This window comes from Hippopotamus amphibius, chromosome 17 (genome assembly GCF_030028045.1).
Source record: "Hippopotamus amphibius kiboko isolate mHipAmp2 chromosome 17, mHipAmp2.hap2, whole genome shotgun sequence".
NCBI lineage: Eukaryota > Metazoa > Chordata > Mammalia > Artiodactyla > Hippopotamidae > Hippopotamus > Hippopotamus amphibius.
This window is the reverse complement of record NC_080202.1, coordinates 14,327,156-14,348,034: the sequence shown is the minus strand read 5'-3', so window position 1 is coordinate 14,348,034 and position 20,879 is coordinate 14,327,156. Positions and strand designations below refer to the sequence as shown.

Genomic DNA, 20,879 nt, shown 5'->3' with positions numbered 1-20,879 from the left:
TGAAACCGGGTCTCCAGTGTTACAGGACACGTGCTTCTCACTCCCCAGCACGACGCCCCTGCTGCCTCACGGCTCCTCATCGTAGATGTGCAGCCCAGTGGGGTGTCAGGGTGAAAGCTGAAGCCCTGCCCTGCAGACCCTCGCTCTCCCCAAGCCCAGGCTAAGCGCAGCTCCCTCCGGGGGTGCAGTTCAGCAGAGTGGACCTGCTTTCACCCTGGGAAGGAGGGGTGGGACTCTTCATCTCACTGACAAGCAGGACACACGTTCCTCTGCCAGGACCATGGTCTTATAGAAAAGCGTGTACCCCACAAGCCATGGACTCCTCTGCCTCCCCTCTCAGGAGGTGCAGTGAAAAGGGACCTCAAGGCAGAGAGAAGAGCCGGGTATTTTCTCAGCACCACCACTTTCTAGCTGTGTGACCTCAGGGGTATCCCTCACCCTCTCTGAGCTCTAGTTTGCTCCTGTAAAGTGAAGATACTGAGAATTTCCTCCCTCCTGACCTCACACAGCTGTCGGGGGACTTCTGTGAGATGGTGTCAGAGCGCTTTGTAATTTGTGGAGTCTGTACATGTTAGTGTCCTAACTGCTGAATTGAAGGGCTCAGACTGCAGATGGCAGGAGAGTTTAAAGATGGGTGGCGGAGAGTTGAAATGAACCCCGTTGTCATCCTTCTCATTTTCCCCCCTCCCCCAGTACCCTCCCCCACCCTCCAGCTACGTAGACTCACCCTGAGCCTTTTACAAGGGTTGTTTCATTTAAGACTTGCCACAACCTTGTGAGGTGGGTGCAATGATCATCATTTTAGGAACTGAGGAAACTGAGGCTCAGAGAGGTGACATTTGCCCAAGACCAGCCAGTGGAGCCAGAGATATACTTAGACTTGGGTCTTTCTTTTTTTTTGGCCATGCCAGCATGTGGGATCCTAATTTCCCAACCAGGGATTGAACCCACGCCCCCTGCGTTGGACGCGTAGAGTCTTAACCACTGGACTGCCGGGAAGTCCCTAAACTTGGGTCTTTCTGACACTGGAATCTGTGTGGTGCTGCCAGGTCCAGTCAGACACCACCTCCCCTGTGAAGCTTTCCCAGCCCATGGCTGAGCCCTCTGCTGTCTGGGGACTGTGCACAGCTACTCGTGGGGCATGTCTGCCCTGCAAGATGGGGAGCTCTGATCCTGGATCACCTCCGGGGCCCCCAATCAGCAGCTCCTGGGCACCTAAGGGTGTTCACTCAGTGTTTATGGAATTGAACCAAGTCGCACTGGGATAGCCAGGGAGCAGGGAGGGAGGGCAGATACAGTCTTGGGATGAAGCCGGGATGAATCGGTGCCCCCTCTTCCCTTCCTGGTCCCTTCTGAAGGCTTGGGGCTTGGGATCTGAGGTTGCAGGACAAGGAGGTTGCTTCGAGGTGAAAGGAGAAGCCACATGGAGAGCTGGGAGCATCTGAGATGGCTCCGCAGTCTGTTCCCTCTGATCGGTGTTCGAGGCCTGGGTTCGGTGGGTTGGCAGCTGCCCCCATCTTTATGTCTCTGAGGAGTTACCCGCTGCAGATAAAACCAGAGACATCTCCCCTCAAGTTGCTGACCTCCTGCCTCAGCAGCTTTGCTTCTCATTGCCCCTCTTCTAGATCGTTGGTCTCCCTGCAAAGAGGAGGAGCCTGCCTAGCTCCCCCATGGGCCAGGTGCCGTGCCAGGAGCCCATGAGCTCCATTACCACCTATCCCTCCAACCGCTGGGAGAGCCGCCCATTTTGTAGGTGAAGAAACGACAGCTCAGGGGGTTCCTCGGCTTGTCTGAGTCGAGGAGGATGTAAATAGGAAGTAGGGAGACACAGTGCCCTGGTTTTGGCCCTCAGGCCCTCCACAGCCGGCCCTCCCTGGCCTTTCTGGCCCATCCCCCCCTTTCACACCTGTCTGGGAGCTGGGCTTCTCTGATTAACCATACCTGGCCTACCTGGTGCATTCCTGCAGCTCTTACAGCCTGTCTGGGATCTCCCTCTCCCTGCTAGTGTGCTGGGATCGTCGTGTGTTCACATGTTTCACATCTGCCAGGAAGGCTACTTCCAAAGCAGCGTGTTTTCAGAGAAGGTTTGCTCGTCTCCTGCAGGTCCCAGGGACAGTGGATAGGAGAGTGAGCCCAGCCAGACCCATCCTCTGCCTTTGAGGCTCCGGAGTCTTTGGGGGTGGGGCAGGGAGGCCTACGGACTCATAATCACACCAAGAGGTGTGACATTGCCTCTGAAGAGCCTTCACTTTGAGACATTTGGCCACACAGATGAGCCGCCAGGAGGCAGAGGCTGGACGGCCCCCTGGGCTCTGGGCTCTGCCAGGGCGCAGAAGGGCAGGGAGCATCCCAGCAGCAGGCTGGCTCTTACCCACAGACTCTCTTTTTCGTCGTCCTCACCTAGTTCCTCCACTAGTGGGTGCTAGAGCTTTCTTTCACTCTATTATGCTCTGATGATGCTCTTGTGGACCTTCCTCCCACAGGGTTATGGGCTGGTTGCTTCTATCAGGAGGGCCACACAGACCCCCCCCCCCCACCCTCCTGCCTGTGTGGCAGAAAGAAGAAGAGAAAGAAGAGAAATGTTTCCATAGTACTTACTAAATGCCACACACTGTTGTAGCACTTTATAAACACTAACTCATTTAGTCCTCACCACACCTTGAGAGGTAGGCACCATTATTGCCCCATTTTACAGATGTGAAAACTAAGGTGCAAAGAGCTGACATGACCTACTTGAGGTCCCATAGCTGGTGAGGTGGTGGGTGCTCAACACCACTGTTCTCTGCCACCTCTCCAGTTCAGGAGCCTAGTACCCTCACTTTACCTCTTTCTGGATCTGTGACTTTGGACAACCTGTAGAGATTTGTTTCCCTCCACTGTAAATGATGATAAACACCTGCTATGTGGAAGGGCTACTGGGAGGACCGAGTGACACAGCAGCTGTGAAAACACGCAGTCTGCACCAACAAGGACCAGCTCTCTAGGTGATAGTTGACTTTGAGTCTCTCCTGGGATGTGAACCCAGTTCTCTATGAGCCCCCAGCTCTGGCTGCCCTTGGACCTTCCTGTCTCCACTGTAAACCTGGCAGAGGTGGCTCAGCTCCCAGTGACATTCCTGCCGGGCAGAGGCCCCTTTGGCGGTGTCACTGTGGATGACCAGTTTCCATAGGTACCATTCACCCAACCCGAACCCCTAGATTTATCTCCTTGGCTTGCCATGTAAGCCCCCTGGGGTCATTTCTACTCATTAAGTATTTTCTGAGCACCCAGTTTTTGGTTTTTTTTTGTTTTGGTTTTTTTTTGGTTGTGCCGTGCAGCTTGCGGGATCTCAGTTCCCCAACCAGGGTTGAACCTGGGCCACGTCAGTAAAAGTCTGGAGTCCCAACCACTAGGCAACCAGGGAACTCCCTGAGCACCCACTTTTTACAAGATCTTGTTCTGGGTGCTGTGGGGAATTAGCATGAACATGGTTACCCCTCACCCCCCTACACACAGACACACACACACACACAATCCCTCAGTTTCAAGGCTTGAAAGATGTACAGCATCCCAAGGGGAGAGCCATGTGACCGCAGGTGGGGGGAGCAGGGAGGGCAGCATGTAGGAGGCAGGCTCAGAGGGCAGGTAGTATTCCACCCAGGCACTGGTCAGGAAGGACATCGTAGAAAAAGAGGCTCTGTAAGTTCTGGAATGTGGGAAAACCTCTGGAGGTGTGAGAAAAGGAGAATGGTCTGGTGTGGCCAGGGCACTGCGTTTATTGCAAGAGGTGGGAGGTGAGGCTGGGAGTGGGCTAGGGCTCCCCCTCCTGCACTCCCCACACCCCACCACCCCTGCCAAAGAAGAGGAGAATAGCTGGTGCCTGCTGAGGGCTCAACATGTGCTTGGGCGCTGCCCCACAGGTGCTGGTCCTCCCTGCAAACCTAGAGTTGGTACTAGAATTATCCCCATTTTACAGCCAAAGAAACTGAGGCCCAGAGAGTTTGAATGACTTGTCCAGGGTCACACAGCTGGCAAGAGACAGAATGAGGATTCAAATCCAAAATCCAGGAGAGGTTTTTTGATTTTGTTTTTATTGTTTTACTGTATAAGCAGTGTCCTGTACCGGCTTGTGTCCAACATTTGCTTCATGTAATTGACCTCTGTGTATGAGCTGGAGTAACTTCGGCTATAGCAGAAAAAGGGAAGGCAGAGGGAGGAGCATGTTATCAAGAAGAGGATGAGTCTGATGCCATCTGTGGCTGTAGCTGACTCCACCTGCCTCTGGCACTGGCCCCTGGGGTCAGTTCTCATTGGCCCAGGGTCCGCTGAACTCCAGACAATCTGGAGGGGGGACGTGAGCTCCTGCCAAGGCAGTTGGAAGGGCCAGGGATGGGCAGAGTGGAGGGAGAGAGGGCTCCAAGCCAGGTCAAGGCCTGGAGGTGAGAATGCACCTGGCCCTTTTAGGGGACAGCATACAGCAGAGGTTGTTGTCAACAGTTAGATCATTTGAGTCATCAGCGGGGGCCCCACTGCCCTTGTTAGGGCTGACTTGGTGGCTTCCTGCTGGGTACAGAATGAGCAATGTTTTAGAAAGAGTAATCTGATGTCAGCGGGAGGGGTGCATTGAAACACTGTCTGGTCACTCCCTGTAAAATTCTTCAATGCCTGTCCTTAGCAATGCTGTCAAGGCCGTGCCTGACCTGACCACCTGACCTCTGCCTACCTTTGCCGCTTCATTACCAACTACCCAGCTAGAATGTGAGTTCCACCGTGGAGCTTTGTCAGTTTTGTACCAAAATGTTTGCTCATTGCAAACTCTAGTGCCTAGAACTGTGCCTGGCACATAAGAGATGCCTAGTGAGTACTGGTTGAGTGAATGAAGATTTGCCAGCAAGACTGAACTCATTTCGTTATGCCTCACGCTGTCCTGTCTGCCCCTGAGGCCCCCTGGCATGGCTAATCCCTGTTCATTTTCAGGTAGGAGTTTTAATATCACCTCCTCCGGAGAACCTTCTGTGACTACCCCTTTGCTGCATCAGATGTGCCTGTCTTGTGCCCCCAGAGCTCACTCTACTTTCCCAATCATAGCACTTACCACACTTCTTTTTTTAACTTCTTTATTTTTCCTGATTACATCACTGAAAATTCTAACTTTACAGAAATACATAATATGGAAAGCAAAAGCCTCCTTAAGTCTCATCCTACAGACAGAATGTCTGTTAAGAGATGGTGGTATATTCCTCTTTCTTTTTCTGTGTGAGATATTATATATATATACATACATATATATATAAATACATTTTTCTATGTTTATATATTATATATATACACTTTTTTAAAAAGTGGGATCACACTATTGATACTGTTATGCAATTTGCTCTGGTTATTTAATAAGTCTTGGACATCTTGCATATTAGTAATTAAAGACCTACCTCAGTCACCTTCATGACTGTATATAATGTTTCCTTTAATGAATGTACCATAATTCACTTAGCCAGTCCCCTTCTGATAGACATTTGGGCTGTTTCCAGTCTTTTCACTGGTATAACCGTCATGGCAGTGAACATCTTTGTACAAAGATCTTTGAGCCCTTGTAGAAATATTTTTGCAGAAAAAGTCCTTAAAGTGGAGATTCTGTGTCAGAGGGTGTGAACATTTTACATCACAATAGATATTTCCATGTTATTCTTTCTGGAAGAGTTGTACCTCAGCCCCAGAGTTCTGAGACAGTGGCCTTCCCCTGCCCCTGCCTTGGCTCGCAGGGGTCAGTCTGTCCCTGAGACTGTCAGCGCCACAGAGGTAGACAAAGCGTCCTGCTTGTGGCTGTGTTCCGGATGCTAGCACGGTGCCTGGCACACGACGGGCAATGAATAGATGCTTGTTGACTGAGTGGGTAAGGGAATGAGGGGATGGAGAATGAGTGTGAGAGAAGGCTGTTGGGTTTGGGGAGAGTAAACTTGGTGACTTCGAACGCATGGACGTGGCGGGTGTCTGAAATCTCAGTCTGTGCCCTTTGCCCATGGGGGAGCCATGCCCCTTACCCTCCATGGAGTTTTTCCCGCACACGTCTCCAAGTTCATCGACGGTCCCTTTTCTGTCCTCCAGCTGTGCTTCCTGGGATTCCTTACAAAACATTTTCCTCCCTTTGCCTGGAAACCCTTCCCCTTTGCAAGACGCTGCTCAGAAGCCACACTCTGGTGAAGCTCTTCCCCTCAGGCAGGGGTGGTGCCTTTATCCTGTGTTCCCAGTGTGTTGACCAGTGCCAGCGCTGCCTCATTTGTTTATATGTCCTTCACCCACCATGGGTTGAGAGCATTCTAATGGCAAGGGCTGTGTCTCCCAGATTTGTGTATTCGTAATGCCAGGCCTTCTCTGGGTATGAATGAACGGATAGATGGACAGGCAAGATCAGGAGTCAAAGTGGAATATTATTGTGGTCGTGCAAGCATGAGATGCTACAGACCTTGGCTGGGGTGGTGACTTTGGAAAAGGAAAAGAAGGAAGAACCGAAGGGACGTGGTAAAAGGGATGTGGGACCTGAGGGAAGGAAGAGTCACAAGATGGCGGCCCCGCCAACAGAAGTGGAGAAGTCAGAAGGGGAAGCTAGTTTAGGGAGGGGGGAGGGTCGTTTGGTCTGGAGAGTTGAGGGGCTGCTGATGGGACTTACAAGTGAGGAGAACCAGCTCATAGCACGGATATTACACTTGGAGCAGAGCAAGATGCTGGGGCTGCAGAGGGTGATGGGCTGCCATTGGCCTAGCAGTGAGAAGGGCAGAGAGCAGAGGGCTGAGGCCTGGGTCCAGATGGGTGACTCCACACTTACAGAAGGCAGGAGGAAGAAGGGCCAGCCTACACCGGAGAGCTCAGGGGCAGCATCAGCATGGCCACGGAAGCTGAGGGATTAAAGAGCGTCCAGACTGCAGAGCGCAAGCTGTACAGAGGCCTCTGACTTTGGAATGAGGTAGTTTAGAGGCCTTTGGAGCAGCTGCTTCTCTGCAGAGGAGGATCAGGGGCCAGGCTGCACCAGGCACAGTTTAGAGGATGCAGGGAGGAAGCTCAGGTCCAGGGCACTGGTAGGGGAAAGGGAGGGAACACCACTGGGACTTGTGAGTCACTTCCCTCCAGGGGCAGGACTGAGGGCCTCTGAGTGGAGTCTGTGTGCCCAGTGGAGATGGAAGGGCATTCGCGTTACTCACTGGAATTTCCAGCCAACCCGGGTAGGGTGTAGTGGGGATGCCTTGGATGTTCAGGGAGCAGCTTCGGAGAGGTTTCAGGGTTTGGAAGAAGTGGGTGTCGACCCTGCCGTGCTGGGTAGGGGCATGGGGTATGGAGAGCGGACTACTCTAGGAGGCTCCTGAGGGCCCCTCGTGTTCCTTTGGGTGGGGGAAGGGACACGGGGGGCGGGCCTTGGGCTGCTAGGCCCTTCTCCATGCCACCTGCTTATCTGACCAGTGGGGGCAGCCCATGCTGTGCACTCGGAGCCTGCAGGGTGGGAGACAGAGACTGGCACAGAGCCCTGGGCTGGCACACTTGTGCCCTGGGGAATGCCAGGCCTGGTTGTTCCCAAGCCCTGGGATCAGCCTCATCCGCCCAAACCAAATGAGGTATTGTGGCCGAGAGGGCCTTTCCGATGCGCCCCAGCTATTTATAACGCAGCCAGGGAAGGACAGGGAAAAACCGGGGACTAAGGGAGAGGGCGGGTGTGCGGTGGGGTGCGCCTCTGTGGAACCTCCTCGGCCCTGAGGCCCCAGAGAACCTACACGAAATCCCTTGGTCTGTATTTCAGCTTTGGTGACAGGGAGAAACCTTTTACTGGTGAGGACAGGTCTTCTGCTCTAATAGAATGACAGGAGCCCCACCCAGAGCTCAGAACTTCCAGACTTTGGGGGGGGAGTTGGGATAAGGAACCATGTCCATTCCTCTCCTTTTCTCTCCTCGCTCTTCCGCAACCCTCCAGCCAGCTTGGAGGCTCAGCCAAGGGCCCTGTTCTCAGCTGAGATGCCCAGTGGGAGGGAGAGGTGATGACCCCAGGTGGGCCCAGAATGGCTCATGGTTAACTCCCACTGTGGAATGCATTTCCAAATGAGCTCCAAAGAGTTGGACTCTTCCCCCTGTGACCATCCAGTTGCCACCTGACGGGGGATGTGCCACGTGCATGAGGAGGCCAGTGGTGGACACACGAGGCATTAATTGACACTCAGACACTGCGTCCTTAAGAACCACACTGGCTGGTCTGGCAACTATGTACTGGGAGAAACTTGTGAGCTAGAAGCATCAGGAAGATTTCGAGGAAATCCCTGACCAGAGACATGGTTTGGGAGCTGGTGGGAGATTAGGGGGATTGGCGTGAGTGGGGCTGGAGCTTCGGGCTCATTACTCAGAATCTGGAGTTTTCACCTGATCTGTCAGGTTGGTGGCACCTCTTATACAAGTTTACAAAGGTAAATAGTGGGCTGGTCATGTGTGAAGCTGAATTTGATTCCAAGATGGCAGGTCCAGTGAGGAAATGGGACAGAGGTGATATTCAAGGACCCCCTGCCACCCACCCACACACACACACACACACACAACTCCCAACCTTTCGTCAAACAACTAGCTGCAAGAAGGCAGCAGCCTTGTCTGTGGGCCTGATTCAGTGCACAGATGTGTTTCATTTAGACTGCACCATGTTTTGTTTTTTAAATATAATTTATCTGCCATCATCTTTAAATCGAGAGCTATCACCTAAGAATCCAGATTCCAGCTTCTCTTGAACAATCCAAGATGGGCCAGCCTTGAGCCTGCATTGCCCCTGGCAGCCAGCAGCTGGAGCTGAGTGAGTTTCTTCAGTTCACCTGATCCATACCTGGCTTACTTCACTAACTGATCTTACACGCACCCTCTTGGGTACTGGAGTTTGCAACCTTTGTCCTAGGTGTTCTGTTGTGAAAGAGCTTTTCCCAGCTGCTGCCCTTAAACTCCGCCCCCATGAGAGTAGGTGATTGTACATCTCTGGATGGGGCTAGGGGGCCAGAATGTGGCACTTCACCCTCTGGATGGATTGAGCTTCTGTAACCATGGAAGAAGCCAGGGGAGGCAAGCTGGGGGTGGGCAGGGCTGGCGATGCTCCTGGTCCTGGGTGAAGTGTCCCTTCCCCTGTGGGGCTGGTTCTGCTGGGCCCAGGCCTCTCTTGAGGGAGAAGAGCCCCAAGACGTGCTGTTGCTAATCTCGGCAGCATCTGTGAGTAGGAGGTGTGGCACCTCCGACCGCCCGCCGGAGGCGGCCCCGCTGCAGCACCTGGCTGGCACTTGTGCTTCTGTCGTGGGGAGGCAGGTCAGGCCTCCTTTGCACAAAGCCTCGCTCCCCCAAGCCACGGTGGCGATGGAAACTATGGTTTCTCACCAAGCCTCGGCCTCCCCTCCTCAGAGGTGTCAGAGCCCGAGGCGGAAGTGAGAAGGGGCTTGTCGACATCCCAAGGTGACACCGAGGTTGGCCCGGGGGCCCGCGAGGCTGTGCGGGCAGCTGCTCCTGCGCTCCGCCCCCGCCGGGCCGGTGAGGGGGCTGTAAATAAAGCCTGTCTCGGGGAGGCGGACCTCCCCCTGCGCCCGGCCCGGCTGCGGCCTCGTCGCCCCTCCTCCGCGCTCCCGAAGCCTCTGCCAGCCAGCCGGCTGGCCCGGCGACCGCAGAGAGGGAACGGCTCCACCTCACCCGCCCGTCGGGTCGTGCATTTCCTGTGTCTTGAGAGCGAACGCGAGCCTCCGCGTCCAGGAGGGCGGGATCTGGGGCCGGCGGCGGCGGCGGCGGCGGGGCGCCCGGCCGGGCTGGGAGCGGCGGCGGGGAGCGGGGCCCCGCCTGCCCGGAGAGCCGGCGCGCACGGCGGGCAGGGCCGCGGCGGCCGGCAGGGGCGCGCGGGCTCGGGTGCCAGCCCGGGGATCGCGGCGGCGGCGGCGGCGGCGGAGCTCCCCGCGAGAGGCGGCCGGGGCCGCCCGGACGCCCCGCTTCCCCTTCCTCCGGGAGGCCCGGGAGCCGGCGGCGGGAGAAGGTTCATAATGGAGCCTTTCATCGGCAGCCGGTGGCCGGGCGCCAGGACGGACTCCGGGGAGGCCCGCGTGCTGGTTTAGGCCTGCCCTGCGCGCTCTTCCCGTCCCCGCCTGCCCGCCTCGCTCCCGGGCGCCGGCCGCCACGGCTGCCGCTGCCGCTGGGACCCCGCTTCCTGTTTGCCGTCCGCGGCTCCCGCTGCCATGGAAGAGGAAGAGGAGGCGATAGGCTTTTTGGACAAGGTCCTGGAGGATGAAGATGTGTTTCTCCTGGAGGAGTGCGAGCTGGGAACCCCGACCAGCCCCGGCTCAGGGTCCCCCTTCTTGGTGGCTGTGAAGGTGGGATTGTGACACGCCCTGGATGCTTGTCGGGGGAGGGGCAGGGCTCGCAGCTCTGACTGCCGAAGCCTGTGCGGCAGAAATGGCTGATTTGTGCACACACCTCGTGGCTGAGTGGAAGCACCTCAAGCCTGAGGGGCTGGCGCCTGCTTGCCAGGGGATGCGAGGGGCTGTGCTCTGGGCAGCTGTTCCTGGGGGAGAGGCGCAGTGCCCGCCGCCGCCCCCTGGACCAGTTGTCCTCAGGGGGAGTGGCTGCTGGCTTTCTCCAGGCCAGCTGTGCAGGGGGCTTTCTCTGGCAGCGACATGAGTCACCTGGTGGGCGCGCCAGTGGTGTGAGCCTGCTGCCCCAGAGGAGCTGGCTGACATGAAACCAGGAGGCCGTAATTCCTTGTTTCCATGGCAGCAGTGGGATAAGTGCACTTGTGAAGTTCAGGCCAAGGGGGCCACTCTTTTCCTAACAAGGAGACCTGGTGAATCTGGCCTGGGCACGGGAGCATTTAGAGAGATAGAGAGCCAGAGATCACTGAGCTTCCTTGAAGGAAAAGAATTGAATCAGCTGAAGAGGGAAGGTCACAGCTGGCTTGGAGGCCAGAGCCTGGTGGATAGGCACGTTACCCAAGGTGGGTGTAGGCAGGAAGCATCTCCTAGGCCCCAGCCCACTGACTCTGGGGCTGTGGGCATTCTTGGCAGCAATGCCCGTCTTTTCAGAGAAGTTGCCTTGAAGGTAGAGCGGGAGGGGAGTGGTCGCCTCAGTCCCTTTCTGTTCTCTTCACCCCCACCCCAGGGGCCGGGCTCCCCCTTGAAAGTACACTTGCGATGTCTAAGGTGTGCACACCACACCATTCTTCCTTTCTTTTACCTCTAACCTTAGTGTTTTTGCTCATCTCCTCTCTGTTCTGTGGCTCGAAGGGAGGGCCAGTGAGAACGTGTGGCAGGGATTTCACAGACTGCAAGCCGGGGTGCCTAACAGAGTGCCTGCGTGTGGGCCCCGGGCCTGTCTGCCCTGGCAGCACTGCACCGCAGAGGGCGTGGTGCACAGAGCAGCGCTGTGGGCAGGAGGCTGTCACTGAACCTTTCTGGGCCTCTTTGTCCCTCCTGTAAGATGGGGATCACAGCCCTGCTCCACCCATGCTACAGTGTGGTTCGGAGGAGGAGCTAATGGAGGTAAAAATAGACTGCAGACCCACTGATAGATGGCTGGTGTGTGGAAGGCGTGGAGCAGTAGCTGTAGGCCTGGGTGTGGGACAGCCAGGAGTCGTATGGGAGGCTGGCAGTGGCTGGTGCCCCACCCCTGGTTTTCTCAATCTGTTGCTAGCTCAGCACACTGGAGTAAGTCATGTCTCTCATTGGGCCCCCAAGGCCTTGCCTTTAGGGTCTGACCAGCCATCCCAGGAACAGGATGGAGAAAGGGTTATGAACCAAGAGCACCTGCTAGGAGCTTAGTAGTGTGTGGGATGGGACCTACATGGGTTCCTGATGGTCATTCTCTGAGACACCCTCCCTAGCACAGATGGGGGTCCTCCGTGACTCTGGACCCTGGCTTATACTGGGTCAGCCCATACTTCATTCTGTGTGGAACTCAAGACAGCTGCCTCTTTGAGTATGTCCTGTTCTCCTTGAGGGCAGGGCCCTCTTGTATTCCTTGTGAGTACTGCACAGTGCCTGGTGTGTGGCTGGTGTCCAGTGAGTTGGAGGAATGAGTGAGGCTCGATGGGGCCCACACGGGGCGTACCATGTCCCTGGCCTTGTTCTGTCTCAGAGGTATTCTAAGAAGGAAGCACATGGATGCCAAGGGGGCTTGGGTACACATCACACCTAAAAATGCTGTTTCTCCCAGAGTCCTGTGAGCGCCAAGATGGGGTCTTCCCCTCTACTTCGCCGCCTCAGTGTTCCTGGACCTGTCTCTAGCATTGGGGGATTCCAGGCCCCCTGTCTCAGCCCGAACACATCTAGGATGCCCTTTTCCTCTACCAGTCTTGGCCACCTATAGAGGGAGAGGGCAACCAGAGAGTACGCTGATTCATTCAACAAACACTGTCCGGTTGTGTTCTATTCAAAGCAGGTTACCTGGCACTGGGGAGGAGACAGGTGAACAAGGCTTGGTCCTTTCTCACAAAGAGTTCACAGTTCAGGGTAAGGGGGCAAGTGCCCAGATAATAGGAATATAATGAGAAAGTAGACAGGGCCATGAGAAGGGTTCTGATAAAAGCATACTAAATTCAGAGGAGGAGAGACCACTGCTTGTTGAGTCAGGGCTGGACTGAGTGCAGGTGTGTGCAGGTGTGTGCGTGCACATGCACGTGTACACCTGTGAGGTCAGGGCGCCTGTCCTGGGCTGCAGACTTGGCACACTCCCGCGTGGTGGACTCTTCTTGGCAGCTGGTACGAATCCAAGGCAGTTCTCTCTCTATTACTTTACTTCAGGAGTACTTACCTTAAACAGTAGTTGTGTTCCTGAGCACATGTCCACAAATCAATCCTGTTCTCAGTGTAATTTCTGAGATACTTCATCTTCCTGGGGGACAGGTGTGAAGATGGTAGTGGTTTTCTCCAGAGCTGGAGCTGGAGGCTGCTGTGTGTTTCAACCCACACTCATCTTTGAGGAGCTAATGGTCTATAAACTAATCATAATGGGAATACTGATAGCAGCATCACCTCCCTTCTGTAAAGTGTTGTGTACTGTTCCCCCCATCTTTCATACGATTCTATTTAAAGGTACCTAGGGCTGGTAGGGGCCTTGCTATATAAAGGCTGCTATTTAAAGGAACTCATTTGTCAGGAATTTTTAAATCCTTTTGTAATGCAGATTAACCCTTCAGGTTAATTCTGTGCCAATTTTTACTGGATTATCTGAACTGCTTGTGTTTCTGTTTCGCTTGTCCAAGTCTCTGCTCCCTCCATGTGCAGCAATGGCCATGTCTGTGTCCCCCACTTAGGTTTTTCCCGAAGTGTGGGCCACATAGGAGATGAGTTAAGAGGTGATTTTAGGTGGCACATGGATATATATTTTGTACTTTAATAATGAGGCATAAATTTTAATGTATCCTATTAAAAATAGGCCCAGTGGTTAAGGCTCTGCGCTTCCACTGCAGGGGGCAGGGGTTGGATCCCTGGTCAGGGAACTAAGATCCTGCATACTGTGTGGCATGGCCAAAAAAAGCAAAAACATGACTTGCACATCTGTCCTGTGATTTCAAATATAATGCTTCGGACAAGGCTGTGCTTTTAAGAAGCCAGTTGTTGCAAAGAACAATATTAAGTAAATAACAGTGCTGGTGATACAGCAGTATGACAGAACCCCATAGGTGCGGGATGTGAACAATTGAACTTCGGAAACACTACTGGACCCCGTGGGTCCTGCCTGCAGCTTCAGACAGCAGGGAGTACGGAATATAGAGATCCACCCCCAGCAGTGACCCCTCCCATCCTTTTCTCTCTATTCTGTGAGGAATTAGCTGAAAGAGACCTCCCTGGCGCCTAGCGCTGGGGAGAGGAGAGAATGGCTGGGTTCCCAGCATCGACTCACCTCAGGGAGGGGCCAGCTGTCCTGAGGCTGATGCTTGGCATGGACACAGCACCTGGACCCAGTGGCATCCACCTAGACCTCCCCGCTGCCGTCCAGCCCCCACCCCCACCTGCCCCATGCTCCTTGCAAACTGGTGTGGCCCATGGGCTGAATTCTGCTGTCTGCAGGAGCCGGAGCTGCTGGCCTAAGGCTCTGAATCGCAGGTGGCCCTGCCTGTCCAGCCCACATTGTTGTCTTGGAGGAGATCAAGGCTCCTGGAGAGAGGGTGTTGTCTTGGCCTGGAGCCAAACTTTTGGAGGCTTTATTTAGGCCCAACTGTAGAAGACGAGGCCAGGCCAGAGCCAGCTATCCGCAGATACTGGCCCTGCCAGAGTGACTTGGGCTCTTGGATTTGGGGCCTCAAGCTGACACTTTCAGCCCAGCAGATTGTGTAAAATGCTGGGCACGAACGAGCCCACCGTGGCTGCCACGTTTCATAAGCTCAGCTTAGGGAGGAAGTGGGAACAGTGTCGCTCAGAAGGCAGCTTCTCTGTGCTGCCGGACTGGCAAGCAACATAGCACAGGCTGTGGGGGCCCAGAACTCCAGAGAACGCCCCCTCCCTGGGGATTCTGGGCGTGTGGGCACCTCTGGAGGGCTCTTTGGGGGCAGAGACTGCCCCCTCCCTTGTCTTCCCATGCACACGGTGGGGAAGGAGTGCAGGGATGATGAGTCCTGGTGTTTTTAATGGGATGAGAATAGCTCCAGGAGGATTGAAGAAACAATTTTCAGATAATTCCAAATCAGGAACAGGTGGGGTCTGAGGAAAGCAAGGATGGAAGAGGTTTGAGGTGGTAACTGAGAACAGGCCACCTGTTGGGAAAATGCGCAGGATTTAATTTCACATCCTTTCCCTTCGCCTCCACCCCATGCGAGCCAAAATGTCAGTGACTGCGGCCCAGAGTAGGGACTCTTGGGGGTGACTACTTACTGCCTTTTGAGGGGTTCTTTCAAGATCAGATTCTGAGGTTGGAGTCTCTTGAGGAGTGGGTCCTGCTGCAGTAAGCTGTCCCAGAGCCTGACCCAAGGGTCTGTGCTTGTGCCAGGATGAGTGAAGGCTTGGTGGGGGCTGTGAGTGAGTCACCAGGTCTTCACCCTGGTCCTGGTCCAACTAGCTCTACAGTTGAGCTTATATTGTGCCCCCAAGTGACTTCCTCGAGAGGGCGTTTGCCAGGCCCTCAGGCAAATCCCTGGTTGGCAGGGAATGGGAAGGGAATGGGGTGCAGAAGGGGAGTGCTGGCCCCCAGCATGGAGGGCGAGTTCCCATTTGTCAGGCTGGAGAAGTAGCAGGGTCTGACCTCGACCTTGACCTCCACCTCCAGGGGCCAGGGCTGCGGGCCCTGCTCCAAGCTCCAGTCTCATTCCTCGGAGGGGGTGCTGCCTGCCTGCGATGCCCACAGCTCTAGGCAGCTGGCAGTTTCCACTCTGTGTGCCTCAGAGGGATAATAATAACACCTCCCAGACTGTGGGATTCCAGTGAGTTAATCCACGGAAAGCGCTTAGAACAGTGCCTGGTACTTGCGAAGCCATCAATAAGTACCCATTGTCTTTCCCTAAAGCTTGGCACCCATACTAGTCGCCTAATGCTGCCGGAAACAAATTACCACACATTTAGGGGCTTAAAACAACACAGATCTATTCTCTTACAAGCCTCAAGGGTCAGCAGGGCTGCATTCCTTCTGGAAGCCCTAGGGAAGAGAGCCTGTTTCCTTGCCTTTTCCAGCTTCTAGAAGCCCCTGCATTCCTTGGCTTGTGGCCCCATCCTTTGTCTTCTAAGCCAGCAGTGGAGCATCTTTCAGTTTTGCACTCAATCTGTCCCCGTCTCCTTCCCCCTCTCCTGCGGGCTCATCGCCTTTTCTCTTGCTTTCCTCTCACAAGGACCCTTGTGATTACATAGGGTTCACCTGATAATTCCAGGATAATCTCCCCACCTAAAACTCCTTAACTTAATCACATTTGCAAAGTCCCTTTTGCCGCATAAGGTGACGTAGTCACAGGTTTTGTGGATTAGGAGGTGGACATCTTTGGCAGGACATTGTTCTGTCACAGGAGCAGATAACATTTCAGACTCTGGGAGAGGCAGTCTTCAACACAAACTGCTAACTGGTTTGCTGATGGAAGGTCAAGGGATAAGTCCCTCACCTGGAGAAAGGGCAAGAAAGCCTGTGAGAACATGCTGGGGCCACCGTGCAGCAGGGAGAAAGCAGCTCTCCTCCTGACTTAGGAGATTTCTGATAACTTCAGACATTCTCCCAGCTTATGCTAAGGGCATGCATTTGATGCTCAGAGAGGGTGCTGTTTGAGATTCTAGGTAAGCATGTGAAGCTTGAAAAAGGAACACGAGAGTGAGAAAATCATCAGAGCAGTGGATGAGCCCAGAATTTGGTGTTCGAGGACCTGGAGGGGAATCCCGGCTCTGCCACTTTCTGGCTGTGTGATTCTGAACTAGTCCCCTCCCTCTTTTAAGTCCTATTTGTTTGTTTCCATTTGTATAATGGAAACATATAGTACCCCCCTCAGGGAGGTATTTGAGGGGGGGATGAAGCTAAATGAGAGAATGGAAAGGACTTACAAGGCTTAATAAATGTCAGGCGCCCACATGTTAGGGGCATCACGTGGTGCTGGGCTTTCAGTTTGTCAGAGGAGCCTGATGCAGGTGTTTCAAAGGTCCTACAAAATCACTGGGCAGGTAACAAGATAGGGCGCATGTCAGGTGCTGGAGCGGTGCTGCAGATTCCAGCAGGCCAAAGGCTTCAGCTGTGCCTGCAGGAGAGGAGAGGCCACGTGGGAGAAGGCGTTTTAGGCAGCAAGGATGGCGAGAACCAAAGTTCAGAGGCCGAGACATTCCTGGCATGTTGGGAAGGCAGAGATCTGACGGCTGTTGGGGAGATTGGACGGGTAGGGAGAGGCACTATGAGCCACTGCAAGGTGTTTAAGAAGAGAATATGCTGAACCCTGTCACACTTTATAGCCATGTATTTATATTTACTCGGCTTTTGTTTTTTAACGTCATTCTTTCCCACTAGATTATAAGCCACGTGAGCAGAGGGGCTATAGAGTGTTCGTTTCCCATTGTATCTACAGGGTCTGGTGGACACTTGTTGAATAAATAAACGAGCGAAGAACCTACTTGAATCCCCCAATAATCACATTTTGCAGTATTCGGTCTTTGACAAGCCTCAGGTATAGGGTGGCGTTCCGGGAAGGTTGATCTGGCTCTGGTGAGTGGAGAGGAGGCAGGAGAAAGAAGCAGAGGGCAGTTCAAATCCGGTGGGGAGTGGGATGCTGAGGGCCTCGACCACAGTAGAGGAGGGGGTGGAGCAGAGGGAAGAATCCTTGTAAGCGTTGAGCAAGAACACTTTGAAGGGCTTGGGGACTCAGTGTGGCAGAGGAGAGGGAGACAGTAGGAAGAGGAGGCCAGGAATGACTTGGGGATCTTAGGTGACAAGAAGAATTATACATCTTTTCACTCAGGAAAAGTTTTCAAGTGCTTTCTCTGTGCCAGGCACTGTGCTAGTTGGTGGCCACTCAAGGCTAAATGGTCTCTGCCATAGAGGAGAAGGAATTCTGGAGCGAGGAGGAGGCCCGTGGAGGTCTGTGCCTTACCCAGTGAGGCAGTCAGGAAATGATGGGAGGGTGGGTACAAGGGGTAAGGTTGAGGGCCCACAGCCAGCACCTTTCATTGTGAGACTGAGCCCCCGGGGACAGGAAGATATAGTCAGAGGTGTAGCTGGAAGGCCACTCTGCCAGGGCTCCCATGGCCACTTCCATCCCATCCTCTCTATCCCTGCTCTTCTCCGTTTATACATTACTTCCCCTGGGCACCTCCTCCAGCCCCTGCTGTGCCCTCCCTGTGACCATGCCCTGCCTCAGTTGTGACTGACTTCCCTTCTTAACTGTCTGTGTCCCACCCCCTCCCCATTAAACCGCTCCTGCACATAGGGTCAGGTTCCTTTTTATCTTGCTCACTGTTGTAAAGTTGAATAGGTGGATGGATACCAAATAAGGAAATGTGGAGAAAAAAGAATAGGAAAGAAATGAAGCAAGATGTTAGCAGTAGGAGTATGGGTGATTGTTTTTCCTTTTATATATTCTGTATTTTCCAAATTTTCTATAATAAGTATTGGCTTTTATCCCTTGTGAAAGTGTTAGAGGGAAAAAAAAAAGGGGGCAAGAGAACAGGTCGTTCAGAATTTTGGCCTCCTTTCTTATGAGCTGTTGGCTTTTGATCTGCTTTTACAGGTGGAAGCAGGGAAGGGCCTGGAGATGAGGAAGCTGGTTCTCTCGGGGTTCCTGGCCAGCGAAGAGATCTATATTAACCAGCTGGAAGCTCTGTTGCTGGTGAGTATATACGCTGGGGCCTTGGTGTTCTAAAACTGCTTTTGGAATTGGACAGGGAGAGGGACCTGGACCAGTCCTTCCCAGCGGCCAGGTCTGTAGTACTGCTCTGCCTATGGTTTGGCAGCCAGGGTCATTGCCAGAAAAGGCCTGTGCCTCTCAGCCCCGACTCTCCATTACCTGCCCTGGGAGAGGTAGAGGAAGCACCACCTGGTTGGCGGTGGCAAACACTCTGTTATCCCTGAGTATAGTGCAGGCATTACTAATGGATCACAGTACTGTGTCCAGGTGGGATCTTAGCCTCCACCTCCAACTGGTGCTCTGGGCAGTCTCTACCAATCAATCATGTTGAGACCTCCTTGTCATCCCTGGCAGGAAAGGTGAGGTGGACGGCTGTCTGTGTCATTGTGAGAAACACCATAGCTCCAAGGCATTAGACAGGCAGCAGCCCTCTGTGAATATGCCTTAGTTTCCTGTCCATGACGGAGGCGTTATTGTGAGAACTGGACTGAGAGGGTAATAATACAGTGTTTTCAAAAGGTAACAGTAACCACCGAGATGTAAGATGTTTTTGCCTCTGAAGAAAGTGCGTATTAGATGCGTCTGGATATTACGCAGAGTGATTGTGGCAGGTAAAGTTCTCTTTCCTGGGTGTTTTGCAGTCTGAGACATCAGCTGATACCAGAAAAAGGAGGAATAAGAAATGTACATGTAGATCAGTAGAAAATCATTCTTACAAGAACTGTAAGATACGCGTTTCTGTACTTGCTGTGATTTCAGGTCCTGTCACCTGGTATCCCAGGGGACTTGGCATTTATTACCCCAGGATTAACTATTGAGATGTGTAGCTGCTTTGTAACCACACTGGGATGAGCTGGTGGTTGATCTCACTGGGAGTTTGTTGGTCTACAAAGTAATTTTTTTTTCAAGGGAGTCCTTTTTCAAGGACTCTGGTCTGGGGCCAGAACTAGGGCAAGACTTGATGCTGCCGTTAATAGTAGACTTACTGTCCTGTCTTTCAGACTGTGCATCTTGACCATTCGTGGGTAATGCAATGAGTGTGGTGGGGTGAACCAGCATTTTAAAACAAATGAGAAAGAAAATGTCAGCATGCATCCCACATAGCAAGAATAAGTTGCATGCCTCCCATGCAACTTTTGGCTTGTGTGGATATGTGGATATGTGTACGTATGTACTGGGCCACATACTTTCTTACATGTGGTGCTGGTTTTAAAAACCACCAGTGGGACTTCCCTGGCGGTCCAGTGACTTAGACTCCGTGCTTCCAATGCAAGGGGCATGGGTTCGATCCCTGGTGGGGGAACTATGATCTCACATGTCGCGCCGTGCGGCTAATTAATTAATTAATTAAAAAACAGAACAACACTGGCTTTGGGCACGCCATGGGTAACCTCCTTGAGGCTCAGTTTCCTCATCTGAAGATGAGAACAATGCCATTACCTTCTCACTCTCCTTCATGGGGCTGAGAAGATCAGGTGACCCTTTTGGGGTCCTAGTACAATGCCAGGTACTTAGACACTCAAATATTAGCCGATGGAAGGAGGACAGGCAGATGAAATACACCTTATGAACTATGAGTTGCTGTGCCCAAAGTGGCATAGTTGCCATTGCTGAAAGAATTGCACATTTGAAAGACGTTCAGAGGAACCAGACTGCCCGGTTTTGATTCCCTGCTCGACTGCTTACTAGCTCTAGAGCTTCAGCAGATTGATGAACCTTTGTGCCTTTTTTTGTCCATCTGCAAACTGGGTATACTAATATTAGTACTCTCTTCTTGGGGTTGTTGTGAGGGTTAAGTAAATTTGCGGAGAAAGCTCTTAGAGCCTGAGTGTGAGCGGATTCTGTTATTTTCTCCAGAGCACAGGTTAGAGCCCGTTTGTTTCTGTCAACACACCCCTTCCCTGAAGGAAGGGGAGGTGCATGTTCCCTTCTGAAGCATGTCCGTCTTAGATTCCAGCTCACATCTGTCATTGGACCTAATTTGAGTTCCATTTGGGTAAAGATAACAACAGATCTAGGGGCCAAGACACTCCCTGCCTGCCTGCCTTCCTAACAGCTCGTGCTCTCAAGGCAAAAATTGTGAGGCTGGGGCTTCCAGTCCTGGGGTGTGACCCAGGGTAGGTCCCTCCTCTTCCCCCTCACCCTGGGTTGGTTCTTTCTTGAGCAGGGACAGGAGCTAGGGAGGGACTGAGCCAGGGGGCCTGGTCTGCTGGTCTGTGGCTGGAGGGCACCCCGCCCCCGCCGGGAAGAGGGGGCAGCCTCCTCTCCAGCCACAGTCTCAGATGATTTAGCCTCAGAGATAAGGAATCAAGCCCTCCTCTCTCTCCTGGAGCTGGAGGCCCTCCCCAGCTACCCAGGAACTAACCCCCTTGCCCTTTGGGGTGATCTGACAAAGGAACTCCAAGAAGGAAAGCTGTCTTCCCCAGCTCCCTCCTCCTCCACGCCCAGCTCTCCTTCTCGCCACCCCACCCCTGTTCCCACAGCTCTGCTCCGGAGTGTTTGTTCTCGGTGTAACACTTCCTGATATGCAAACGGCTGGGTGTGTCTACCCAGGACTGTGGACACACAGGCGTAGACGGGGAGGCCACACAAGGGCCTCTGTTCCCGCTGCCTGGGTTGCTGG

At 53.6% G+C, this 20,879-nt stretch overlaps 1 protein-coding gene across 3 annotated transcripts in view; it reads left to right on the top strand.

Annotated features, from left to right (window-relative positions):
- ABR (ABR activator of RhoGEF and GTPase) overlaps positions 1-20,879 on the top strand; it is a 176,676-nt gene that overhangs the window by 87,649 nt on the left and 68,148 nt on the right. For 2 of the 3 annotated variants that reach the window (XM_057714642.1, XM_057714643.1), the window contains exon 3: positions 18,140-18,238. In XM_057714642.1, coding sequence (XP_057570625.1) covers positions 18,140-18,238 — 99 coding nt within the window. Of the gene's footprint in view, positions 1-9,834; positions 10,335-18,139; positions 18,239-20,879 lie in introns of those variants that run through there. The other variant, XM_057714644.1, reaches the window with a different exon arrangement.